The following is a 13,247-nucleotide window of genomic DNA, read 5'->3' on the forward strand; positions in this document are numbered from 1 at the left end:
TCTGTATTGATTGTACCTTTTCTAAAAGAAAGCAAAAAAAAAAACCCTCAAAATGGAAGAAATTACTGAAAAACAAGTCTTTGCAAATAAATGTTCCAGAGCGGGGCATGCATCTGACTGCATCCAGAAACCAACATGTCTTTCATCACTTGGGAGGCAGGACCTGAGCCAGCCTGGTTCTCTCGAGAGGAAGGCGGCGTGAACAGACCCGGAAGAAGAGGGGTAAGTGCCCAGCCAGAGGATCTGTGGCCACAGTCCTATTGTGGATTTTATTAACCAGGCTGTAATTTGTCCCCTTTGAGTGCTTAGACAACACACATTGCTATGCTTCAAGACAAAATTTCACAAAAGTCTTTATTTTTCTTGCTACAGAAAAATTCAGAGGCGCTACTATTTCCTTCTCATAATAAAGCAATTCTCAGCAATCAAGTCATATATATTTTTAATGACAAAATGGTTAGTGTTTACCCTATGTAACATGTGATCAGAAAATAATTAAAGACCACGGGGTGGTGACTATCAGAAACAATACTGGGCAGAAGATTACCAACAGAGCAATTTTCAATAGAAAACTGAGCATTTTCCTTGGGAAATAAATTTAATATTCTATTATTAAGCAACTGGGGCAAAAAAGATTAGATTTTCTGTAACTGTGATTGAACAGGATTAGAAAGGCTTCATGGGGATGAAGTTTTTTTTGATGGTTTTATGATGACAACTACCACCTCCTAGCTAGTTTAGCTCTCCGAAGAAAATGTTCAATCAAAAAGCTAAATCATACAAAGCACTTAACGTTTTCAAACAGTTGCCTAATAACAAACTTTTAAAAGAGATTATCCATAGCAGTGGATTATTTTTATCAAATTTTTGAACAAGCCACACTCAGAAACACTACAACAGAGCAGCGTACTGGTTTATCTGGTTCTCTGCACTACTACAAAAATAGTCAGAAAGAGCTTGGTGTACTCAGTGTAAGGCTGACGGTTTACTTGCTGCAAGCCGTGTATCGTGCAGTTACATTCTCCCAGTTGATCACATTCCAAATGGCCTTCAGATAATCGGGCCTGACATTTTTATACTGAAGGTAATAAGCATGCTCCCACACGTCAATCCCCAGCAGGGGGATAAGACCTGTTGAAATGAAACAAAAACCACGAGATTCAATCTAAAACACTGCATCTTCTCACTTTAACTGTCCTATGCACACAAAATTACCCTTTACCACATTCTCGTCCACTTTTCAGTTTCTTATATATGATATATATAGGAAATCTGCATAAGAATAAAGATCCTAAACGATTTTAAACTTTACTCTTTGGAAGAAGAAAATGTGATAAATAGGAAAAATAATTGAAATAGACTTGGGAAAAATCAACTAAACCACAGTATTTAACAGGTGTTCTTAAAATCAACAGATTTATCCAAGAGCCAATTCTCAGTGGTCCTTACTAGGGGTCTCAAAAAGGGTGTGATTCATTTGCAGGGGTGGCTATGTGTATGCTAAGTCACTCAGTTGTGTCTGACTCTTTGGGACCCCATGGACTGCAGCCCACCAGGCTCCTTTGTCCATGGGGATTCGCCCAGCAAGATTACTGGAGTGGGTTGCCATGCCCTCTCCAGAGGATCTTCCTGACCCAGGGATCAAACGCAGGTCTCCAGCGTGCCTGAGTACCTTCCAAAGGTGGTGTGCATTTGTGGGGGGCTATGAAAAACCTGCTCTGCTCCCCTGGGCTAAGGTTAGTCACAGAGAGCACAAAGCATTTATGATGTATATGTATAATTAATAAAAGTGAGTCACTTTTCGGTACAACAGAAATTAACACAACATTGTAAACCAACTATATTTCAATAAAATAAAGCACAAGGTTTATATGAGACATTAATATAAGAATAAGTTAACAACGAAAACTGAGTAAGACTTAAGGAAAAGATGCACATTTCAGAAATTAAGTAATTTAAATGAAGAATTAGTTAAAGCTACAAAACATTCATTTAAGAAACCTCTCTAGGGACTTCCCTGGAGGTCCAGTGGTTAAGAATCCACACTTCCAATGCAGGGGGCATGGGTTTGATTTCTGGTCAGGGAACTAAAATCCCACAGACCACGCTGTACAGCCAAAAAAAAAAGAAACCTCTCCAACTGTAAACACTCCTCTAAGAAAAGAGTCATCAACAAATGTGTCTAAGTCCATCGTGAGGTGTGCCACTAATCATTTATAATTAAGGCAGCAAAATTCATACATGACTTTTCCCATAAGTAAACTGCCATGACTTTCATTTATCTTTATTCCCATTGGCTTTCTTCAAGCGGGGAGAAGGCGGTGTCGCTAGGATTCACCAATCACAGCCTTCTGGGTCAGGTACCTGACTCCAGAGCACTCAGGGCTCACAAATCTTTGCTTTTCCCAATTCTGTGGCTCCCAAAAGAGCAGCTTAGATTCTGACTAAATCTGGACAGATCCGGGGCAGTGAGTCACGTAAGGAGGTCTCCTGACATGTGCAGAGGCAGAAAATATGGCTGAGACCCACTGCTAACCGATGCGATCACCTTTCATCAGAGTTTCAGCTGACCACTGGATTGTTAGGACTACTCCCTAAAGAGCTACTACTTCCATCTGGCTCAACATGAAAAAGGAATTCATGAGCCCAGCCTGCAGCTTTGAAGCCCAGCCTCTTCCTGCGCCAAAGCCCTCCGCAAGGCAGACTCTGGAAACCTGAGCTCTGGTCCCAGTTTAGCCACAGGTGCTCAGCAGAGGGGATGAGAGTCCAAGGTTTGAAGTGAGTCCGAGCCTGTGTCTCTTTTCCTCCTTCATGCTATTTATCTAATCTTAGGTTTTTATACTAGTGCATATAATTATTCTGTAGCCTGATATGAATTCTCTATCAAATGAAGCAGAGCTTATGTTTAAAATCTTTTTTGTTAACATATCTGTAAAATTACATGTGCTAATTTTATAAAATATCAAGGACCTGGAAAGCATTTTTGCTCACACAAGACTCTGGGTATCGGCTCCTAAGATCTGCTCAAAACGTATTCAGGAAGGTTTAAACGCTGTTAGTCTCCAGTTCACGATAAATGCTTTACAATGAACCATCTCTCCAGAATAAAGAATTCTAACCTGTTGTTCCTTGCAGGGGATCCTGGTTAGAACAAGCAGCAATCTGTAAGCGTCCCTGCTCCTTATTGAAGCCGAGCCAACCCCAACCGGAGCCTTGGACACCAACAGATACAGCAGTCAACTTTTCCTTAAATTTGGCAAAGGAACCAAAGTCACGTTTGATGGCTTCCAGCAATTCCCCTATTAAAAACAGAAACCAAAAAAAGGTTACAAAACCCACCCATGAATGAAGAGATTACAACAATTACAATAAATCATTTTAGCACATATATCAAGTATTATTGTCATACGGCCCAAGACACCAGGCAACACAGAAAGCACTCCGTAACCCAGCGAGCCTACAAAACACAGTCATTCCTGCCCCGACATGACAGTCGTCGGGTTTCATGATTTTTATTCACGTGTGTGTTACTGAAACACGTTAGAGGGATTTTTTTCACTCACAGTGCTATTTCCACAAGGAAAGAAATAGTATTTTCCATTCACTTTCTTTTTCCCCCTCAACAGAAGATTTTACTTTGAATCCTACCCTACCTACTCTGTCGCAATTTGGGAATAAAATGTTATGGCTGAGATTTGCTTCTTCTCCAAGGCAGCCCAGATCTTTCCTACCTTAATTACTACATCATTTTAAAAAGAGTGATGTTGCCTCTTAAAGTGAACTAAGGGTGCACTCCACGGGTCATCACCCTTTTTATTCTGTAGCAATACAGAATACAGTCCTAGACTGAGCACATCAACTAAATCAACTACGCCCAAGATATTCCTTCTCTTATTTTAATGGTCTAAAAGTAATCATCTAGGGGCTTCCCAGGTGGTCCGGTGGCTAAGACTCTGTGCTCCCAATGCCCCAAGGCCAAGGTTTGCTGCCTGGCAGGGAATTAGATCCCACCTGCCATAGCTAAGACCTGGCAGAGCCAAAAAATAAATATTCAACTTCTTTTCAATTTTTAAAGTAATCATCTATTATAAGCACAAGTGGTGAGATAAAGGGGCACAGATAACACAAAAATGGCAGAGTGCCAAAACCTGTTGGCTGAACATAGGTGTATCTGATATTCTGGTAACTCTCAATACCTCAAAAGTATTAAGTCATGGTCCAAAGATCTACCTCAGAAAAAATAAATTCTCCAGCTCCCCATACTTACTCCTCCAATCATCCTTACTTCCAAATGAAATTGCTTATTTCAAGTGCATAAGGTGCCTTCTAGAATATGATTAAAAATGCCTCAGAAACTTAAGGTAGATGCCAGAAGACCAGAGACAAAGGTGGAGAGCTCTGTTTATGGCCCATACCTTCCCTGGGATGGGAAGGATAAAGTTACGGGACTCCACGCACCAAACAGGAAGTCAAGTGAACAAGCAGAGCGAACAAGTCCATTGGCTCTGGACTCCCTTGTTACCTGCAGCTGTCCTGGAAAACCTATTTTTCTGGGACAGTTTACTTTTTTATCAGTTAGAAAGAGTAGTAAAATAATAGCAAAGGGCACTATTCTATAATGGCCTAATTTTTAAAACAACCCTATAATCATCCCCATACCATACAGATGAAGAAAAGTAAGATATGGAATGGTTAATATCTTATCCCAGGGCCTAGAGCAAGTAAATGAAAATTCATCTTTCCTAAAAACTCAGTCTTCCCCTGATGCACAGTGCATTTCGACCAGGAGATGACACCGTATGTGGTATTGTGTGTGTGCGTGTGTGCATAATTCCCTGGATGTATTCTGCACTCTCGCACGTGCCCCTCTGAAAGTTACAGCTCTGTCGTACCCTCTGCTATGAGAAAGATGCCATCATGATACCTCAGGGAGAATGAAGGTAACTTAAGAAAATCAAGTCATTCCTACTATGCACAAAATGAAGCCAAGGTTGCCCCAGTTTAAACCAACCTTGGGGTTCTCCACCACCGTTAGGGCTCAGATTTGTCCAGAAGATGCTGTGATTGATATGGCCCCCACCGTTGAACTTCAACGCAGGCTGCAGAGCTATCTGAGCTGTAACATCACCTGAAAGATTAAAATATGAATACATTTTCTTTAAAGTCTTGCGCTTTATGGCAACCCACTCCAGTGTTCTTGCCTGGAGAATGCCACTGACAAAGGAGCCCGGTGGGCTACAATCCATGGGGCTGCAAAGAGCTGGATACGACTGAGTGACTGAACAAGCAGTCCCAAAACTTCACCATTTCAATATTTTACCAAAAAAAAAAAAAGTGTCCCCAAATTATGTGTCCCAGTGGATTTTCAGTTCAATCAATAATGTAGCAAACAGCTAGTGAGCAAGAGTGGCAAAGCTAGTAAAAAATTCACTCCTAGGCTTCAAAGAACTCGGTTTTCTCGGATAGAAAAGATTTCAGTAAATGACCTGACAAAGAAAACAAGGACAGAAAATAGTCGAGTGCTATAAAATAGATGGTTGCATACACAGGCTATATGGAGAACGTTCAACTCTCATTCTCTAGACAACCACCTACGAACATGGTTATACTACCCAAACCTCAACTTACTCAAAACTGAACCGCTGATCTTCAACCCCAAACGCGTTCGTCCAAAGGCCTCCCCCATCTCAGTGAGTGCCAGCTGTTTGCTCAGGGTATATTTGATGACATGGTGATTTGTAATTCTTTTCCTCTCACACCCCACATCCAACCCAGCAGCAAAGCCAGAGAACATCCAGAACCTCATCCCTTCCTCCAGCCTCCATGTCTCCTACTGTCTGCTGCTTCTACACCCACCCCTACGGTCTATTCTCAACACAGTGGTCAGAGGGCTTCTCTAAACCTCAGACTGATCATGGCACACCTGGGGTCAAACCCCTCCACAGGCTGCTCTTATCAGAGTGAACCCCAAGTCCTTACAATCGGTACAGGGATGCGTGTCATACGGCCCTCTGCATCTCCCTGCTGGCCCAGCTCAGGCCACAGTGGCCCCTCCTGGCACTTAGATAGCCGGCCTGGCATGCAGCCAGCTTAGGGCTTCCACTGACCACTGCAGCCTTTGCTGGAACACTCTTCCTGGAGACAGCCTCCGGGTTTACCCCTCCTTTCCCTCTCAAGTCTCCACTGAAGCATCAACCACATTAGAAGGCTTCTCTAACCACAATATGAAATGGGCAATGCCCACCGGCCTCCAGACCACTTCCCGTCATCTGTTTTCCTCGATAGGACTTCAGCCCCTGACATACTACACATTTCTTATTCACGTCTCTCCATGCAAGGAAAGCTCCAATGAAGACATGGACTTCTGTGTGCTGCTGTGTCTCTGAGGCTCAACATATTGCCTTACAACATAGCAGGCACTCATGACACTAAATGGAGTTTCTACAGAAAAAGAATTCTGACCTCTGTACTTTAAAAAGAATGGCATATTTGGAGCTGTTTTTTTGACCTTGCCAAACATGGAGGCAAAATAAGATATTTTTTTCTATGCCTTGAAGAAGGTACAGACTAACAAAACTATTATGAAAGATGGGAATTTCCTTATTCAGTATTAAGTTCTTATGACTCCAAGATCCCAAAGTGAAGGACACAGAACCAAGCAGAACTCTGCCCTTGGGGAGCTTACATAACAGAAGAAGTTTTCTATTTCTGTTGTTGGTTCATTCACTCAGTCATGTCCAACTCTTTGCAACCCCATGAACCACAGCACACCAGGCCTCCATCACCAACTCCCAAAGTTCACCCAAACCCATGTTCATCAAATCGGTGATGCCATCCAACCATCTCATCCTCTGTTGTCCCCTTCTCCTCCTGCCCTCAATCTTTTGCAGCATCAGGGTCTTTTCCAATGAGTCAGCTCTTTGCAGCAGGTGGCCAAAGTACTGGAGTTTCAGCTTCAAAATCAGTCCTACCAATGAATACCCAGGACTGATCTCCTTTAGGATGGACTGGTTGGATCTCCTTGCAGTCCAAGGGACTCTCAGGAATCTTCTCCAGCACCACAGTTCAAAAGCATCAATTCTTCGGTGCTCAGCTTTCTTTATAGTCCAACTCTCACATCCATACATGACCACTGGAAAAACCATAGCCTTGACTAGACGGACCTCTGTTGACAAAGTAATGTCTCTGCTTTTTAATATGCTGTCTAGGTTGGTCATTTCTGTTGTTAGGGTGCATGCTAAGAACACACATAAGAAATGGCGCTGTCTGAAACAATAAAGCCTCCAGGTTTTAGCAATTCAGAAAGTGAAGTGAAGTGAAGTCGCTCAGTCGTGTCTGACTCTTTTCGACCCATGGACTGTAGCCCACTAAGCTCCTCCAGCCATGGGATTCTCCAGGCAAGAATACTGGAGTGTGTTGCCATTTCCTTCTCCAGGGGATCTTCCCCACCCAGGGATCGAACCCAGGTCTCCCACATTGCAGGCAGATGCTTTAACCTCTGCACTACCAGGGAAGCCCCAGCAATTCAGAAAGGAGAAGGCCAATGATATCTAAATACACAGATAATCTTTGAGAGTTCTGTTTAAGATACCAACTTTTGTCACTATGTTTACAAAATAATTTTCTGACAGATCAGTGTTTCCCTTACTAATTTTTTTTGGAGAATCAATCTAAAAATAAATACAGAATTTATATTGCTTTTTACTGCCAACAGTAACTATAATGGAAAAGAAACTTGCTTACTGAGAACTAGTTTCATCACAATCTCCTCAAGTTTACATAAGCATTTTTAAATTTTAATAGAAATTTGGGGGGCTTAATATCTGCTTTTAAGAATTTTCCTGAAGCTCAACGTTTTCTTTGGCTTCACAGTAGTTTTTTCCTCTGTTGAATACAGTAAAAGTCAAATATATATGTTTGTTTGAAAAGTATTTATGGTACTTTCCTGAGATAAAATTAATGATGTTATTTTCCTTACACTTTTTTCCAAAATTTTCAAACATGAAAATGTAACTTCTTAATGGTTTTTAAAATATAATTGTTTAAATAAACAAAAGTACCACAGATACTTATAAAATATATTAGAATATATATATAGAACACAGAATATATTGTGATAAAGTAAAGCTTTTTTCCCAGAAGCTTTCACTAAACAAGCAAAGCTTCTATTGCACAAGGACTGGCATTTAAGCTGCTTTTAAAATACTGAAGAGGCATTCAGAGGTGTCATGTGTTGTCTTACAGGAAATAAGTTTCACAACTGGGATTTACCCCAGCCTCTCCCCATTACCACATTCTTCCCGAAGTTGTTTTTTCCCTAAATTGTAGAACCTCTTCCTGTACTCAGAACCTTTTTCTTTCTTCAGACCATCCCTCTGATGGTCACAAGTAAATCTTCCAGAATGTGGTAACTTCCTCTTCTTTTCGTTTACCTAATAATCTCACACACGACCAGACTGAACTGCTGCCTTTTCCCACTAGATGTCCCCAGTCAACAAGCAGTCACTGCCTAAAATACAATCAACCAATTTCTCAGGACTGAAATTCAACTCGCAGATATAGGAAATCTAGAAAACTGATGCTGATGAACCATGTGCAGGGCAAGAATAGAGACGCAGATGTAGAGAAGGAATGGACTCGTGGACAGGACCGGTGGGAAGGGGCGGGGGAGGAATTGAGAGAGCAGCACTGAGGTACATACAGTGCTGCTGCTGCTGCTGCTGCTGCTAAGTCACTTCAGTCGTGTCCAACTCTGTGCGACCCCATAGACGGCAGCCCACCAGGCTCCCCCATCCCTGGGATTCTCCAGGCAAAACACTGGAGTGGGTTGCCATTTCCTTCTCCAATGCATGAAAGTGAAAAGTGAAAGTTAAGTCGCTCAGTATACACTACCATATCTGAAATAGCTAGCTAGTGGGAAGCTCCCTGTACTGCACAAGGAGCTCAGCTGGGTGCTCTGTGATGACCTACAGGGGTGGGCTGAGGGGGCGGGTGGGGGAGGCTCAAGAAGGAGGGGATATGTGTATACCCATAGCTGATTCATGGAGAAGGAAATGGCAACCCACTCCAGTATTCTTGCCTGGAGAATCCCATGGACAGAGGAGCCTGGGGGGCTACAGTCCATGGTGTCGCAAAGAGTCGGACACGACTGTGCGACTAACAACAACAACATAGCTGATTCATGTCCTTGAACAGCAGAAACTAACACAACATTGTAAAGCAATTATACTCCAAATAAATAAAATGGGGGGAAAAAACATTTAGGAAAAAAAAATGCACTTTTAACTGTGTTGCTTCAGCCACACGTACAGCCTGGAAACAACGGTTTCCCTCACGCAAAAATGTAAAAACTATTCTGTATAGAAACGTTAAGACATCGTACTCCCATAGACGGCCCCAGACTCAAAACACAGAATAAAGTTCACGCACTACGGGTTTTGTCAACTGAGCTCCTCTAAAAAAAGAAAAACACCAACTCCGTACTATATTTTCACTCAATTCAAAAGAGTGGCATATAAAAGAAAACAGAGTGGCCAACAAATGCAAGCCTGGGTTCCCCACGAAACGGCTGTTGTCCCTGTGAATTCCGCCCCCAGGTCCACGCGTAACCGCGCACGTTGGTTCTGCGCGGCGCCGGGGGGCACTGGTCTTTACCAGGCACGCCTCGCAGCGTAGCGCCCCGCCACCCGCTTCCCAGAGCCCGGCCGCCCGGCACCCACCCTTCTCCAGCGCCTCCCGGTACTTCTCCTCGGCGACGTTGAGGTTGTTCACGTAGGCCGCGTGGTGCTTGCTGTGGTGCAGCTGCATGATCTGCGCGTTGATGTGCGGCTCCAGGGCGCCGTAGTCGTACGGCAGGTCGGGGAGGCTGTGCTTCTGCCGGGAGCCCAGCACGCTCAGGGCCGGCACCAGTCTCCTGCTCGTGCTGCAGAGAGAGCACACCCAGCGCGATTGGGCCCCGCACGCAGCCACCTTTCCCCCGCGAGCGCGTCTCCGCAGCCCGGAGAGAGGACCCGAGCGCCGGAGAGGAGGAGGAGGAGCGGGGTGGGGCTGGCCCTTGGGACCGTCGGCCAGCCGGCCGTCCAGTCTCCAGCCTGAAACTCAAGCTGCGGTCCAGCGGATCCGGCGGCACCTGGGCGCGCTCGGCCCACCACCTGCCCGCAGGCCGGTGTCCTGGAGCCCGCGGGGCCAGCGCGAGCGGGCCAGTGGAGGGCAGCAGCGGCAAGCCACCGAGGCCCCCGCCGGGGCCGCGACCGGCCGCCGCGCCCGCTATCCGGAGCCTCACCTGCACGCCGCTCGCGACAACATGGTGGACGCCGCCCGTGGGCCTCTCGGAGCTCGAGTAGCAGCGCCGCGCTGACCTGAGACGATGCGCTTGTGTCCCGGGCTGCGCCGCAAGGACACCACCGCCGCGGCCCCGCCTCCCGCGCGCCCCGCGGCCCCGCCCTCCTGCGCCCGCCGCGACCCCGCCCCACTGCGCTCGCCTCGGCCCCGCCCAGCTGCGCGCGCCGCTTCCAACTCCGGGGAAATGGGGTGCTCGGCACTGTGGTCGGCCCCGCCCGTGCTCCTGGCCCAGCGCAGGTGAGAAAGAGGCCCGGCAGTCTCCCCGGCGGCTGCGCGAGCCGCGGGGCCCCCACTGCGACTGCGCGTCTCCGGGCGCGTCGCCAAAGGGAGGGCCGCTGTTTTCCCTCCCCCCAGCCCCCGAAAGAGATGGTACGGCTCTGCGTTCCGCCCCCGTGAAGGCACCGCCTGGCGCGGCCCGCGGATGGGGGGCCCAGGCCCCGCGGGCCGTGCCGGGAAGCCCGCGGCTGCGTTCCTGCTCCTTCCCGGACGCTGCCGGGGTGGGGTGGGGGGTAGCCTCGGGGTCCCGGGCCCTTCGCACAGAGCAAAGACTAGTGTCTCTGGGAGCCGCATCGGAGCGCAGCCGTGAGCCGACGCGGTCTCGCAGGAGAGCGGGCCCTGGCTCTGGGACGGTGTAGGGGCGGTCCCTCTCCAACTACTGCCCGGAGTGAGCGTTCTTTCCGAGTGAACCGACCTTGGGACCTCCGCCAGGCCTGATAATAGTGTTACTGTGCACCCGCCACGTGCCAGGGACTGCGCTGCAGAGTTTACATACATTTATCTTTGTTTCACTCCTAGGATAGGCATCATTGATTCCCGCTTAATGAACCGGTTGCCCCGGTCACACCGTTAATAAGTGAAAGATCAGGATTAGAATCCAAAGTTCACACATTGATTACCAGGCCTTAGCAGTCAAGTCTTGAGTGTTTGCCGGGAGAATATAAAAGAAGTACAACAGAGGAGTCTTTGCTGCGGCGTCCTATTTCTAATGAACTGTAAATATCAGGTACTTTCTCAACAACTGGGAAAAAAAATCCTGAATTCTGTGAAGAAATTAGAAAGTTTTACACTGTTACTGGCCTGAGTTGGGCCTTTCCTGAATAGAATAGTACAGTAATAAACAGACAAATAATAGGTGCTGAATAGTGTTTCAGTTACCTTCCTCCACCCCCTTCACAATTTCCACCCCACCTCTGTGCCGAGGATGACTAGGGGAACCGAAAGGGGAAGCACTGAGCCCGGCTTCACAGAAAGGGTAGGGCTTGCTGGCAGTCAAGGTGAATGTAAGGGCATGCTACCAGATGGAGGAAATTCAAGTTGGAACCAGGTGATGAGTGTCCTTAAAACTCAAACACGTAATTGGTAACCGGAAACTGAAAAGCATTTTAGCTGACATGAGGCATATTTAAAGTAGTTTTCCAGTCAAGGGAGTCTGCCATTGATTTAAGGGGCAGGCTAGTTAAAAAACTGTTGTATAAATTCTAGCATGAGATACTAAGAACTGCTTTTAGGGTACTAGCTATGGGAACTGGAATAAAAGCATTTGGAAGAATGAAATAACAATTCAGTGGTAGGTCAGTCGCTAATAAAAAGGCTTGTTCTAGTGAGAACAAAATATCACTAGAAGGAGATTGAGCCCAGTCAGGCCAAATCGCTGTACTTCTTTTTTGTACAAGTGATGCTTTGATATTTAAATTGAATTCCCACCCCACCCCCTCAGCAGGACAAGCTCTTTTGAGCAAGCAACAAAGGCTGGGTTGTGGGGAAGTGAGATTAGTGTCTCTAACATCATATCTGCCATTGGTTACAGCCTTCCAGAAGACACCCCAACTACGAGATTGACCAGGATTGAGACCAGGGCTTGGGGGCTGCAGGAGGTAATGAAAATGTCTTACATCCAGTAAACGGGCCTGTTTTTCCTTTATAGTTAACCATTATCAGTTCAGTTCAGTTCAGTGGCTCAGTCCTGTCCAACTCTTTGTGACCCCATGGACTGCAGCATGCTAGGCCTCCCTGTCCATCACCAACTCCCAGAGCTTGCTCAAGCTCATATCCATCCAGTCTGTGATGCCATCCAACCATCTTATCCTCTGTCATCCCCTTCTCCCACCTTCAGTCTTTCCCAGTATCAGGGTCTTTTCCAATGAGTCAGTTCTTCGCATCAGGTGGCCAAAGTATTGGAGTTTCAGCTTCAGCATCAGTCCTTCCAATGAATCTTCAGGATTGGTTTCCTTTAGGATTGACTGGTTGGATCTCCCTGCGGTCCAAGGGACTCTCAAGAGTCTTCTCCAACACCGAAGTTCAAAAGTATCAATTCTTCAGCACTCAGTTTTCTTTATAGTCCAGCTCTCACATCCACACGTGACTACTGGAAAAACCATAGCTTTGACTAGACGGACCTTTGTTGGCAAAGTAATGTCTCTGCTTTTTAATATGCCATCTAGGTTGGTCATAGCTTTTCTTCCAAGGAACAAGTGTCTTTTAATTTCACGGCTGCAATCACCACTATAAGATGTACTCATTCAACTGTCTCAAGGAGTTAGATTACAGTTGACTGGAATCTGTCCCAAATTCCTCCCGCCGGCTCAGGATGTCATCTGCCACATCAGGGCACCATAATTGTGGATTTCCCATCAACAAACTTCCCAAGACTACTTCACAGGCATCTCAGACCCACCAGAGTCTAGATCAACATATTGGCTGAAGAAGGAAAAATGTAGGTTGAAATGAAATCCTTTGGAGTCGGTTATTAAACAGATCCAGCCACAGTGTCTCAAACCCAGAAGTGTGTATTCCCTCCTGTAAAAGAGATCTGGAGTGGGTAGTCCAGGGCTGGGATGACAGTGCTGTGAAGTCCTCAAGGAACCAGGTTCCTCTGTCCTCAGAGTTGCCTCATGATGATAGCTTGT

The 13,247-nt window shown here is 46.1% G+C and overlaps 1 protein-coding gene across 1 annotated transcript; it reads right to left on the reverse strand.

Annotated features, from left to right (window-relative positions):
* Positions 1-336: 336 nt before the first annotated feature.
* Positions 337-10,373, reverse strand: SOD2 (superoxide dismutase 2). Its single transcript, NM_201527.2, is given in 5 exon segments — positions 337-1,131; positions 3,120-3,299; positions 5,012-5,128; positions 9,720-9,922; positions 10,283-10,373. Coding segments are annotated over 5 exon segments (669 nt in total). The 5' UTR covers positions 10,306-10,373; the 3' UTR covers positions 337-985.
* Between the last annotated feature and the right edge of the window lie 2,874 nt (positions 10,374-13,247).

This window comes from Bos taurus, chromosome 9 (assembly GCF_002263795.3).
Source record: "Bos taurus isolate L1 Dominette 01449 registration number 42190680 breed Hereford chromosome 9, ARS-UCD2.0, whole genome shotgun sequence".
NCBI classification, from domain to species: domain Eukaryota; kingdom Metazoa; phylum Chordata; class Mammalia; order Artiodactyla; family Bovidae; genus Bos; species Bos taurus.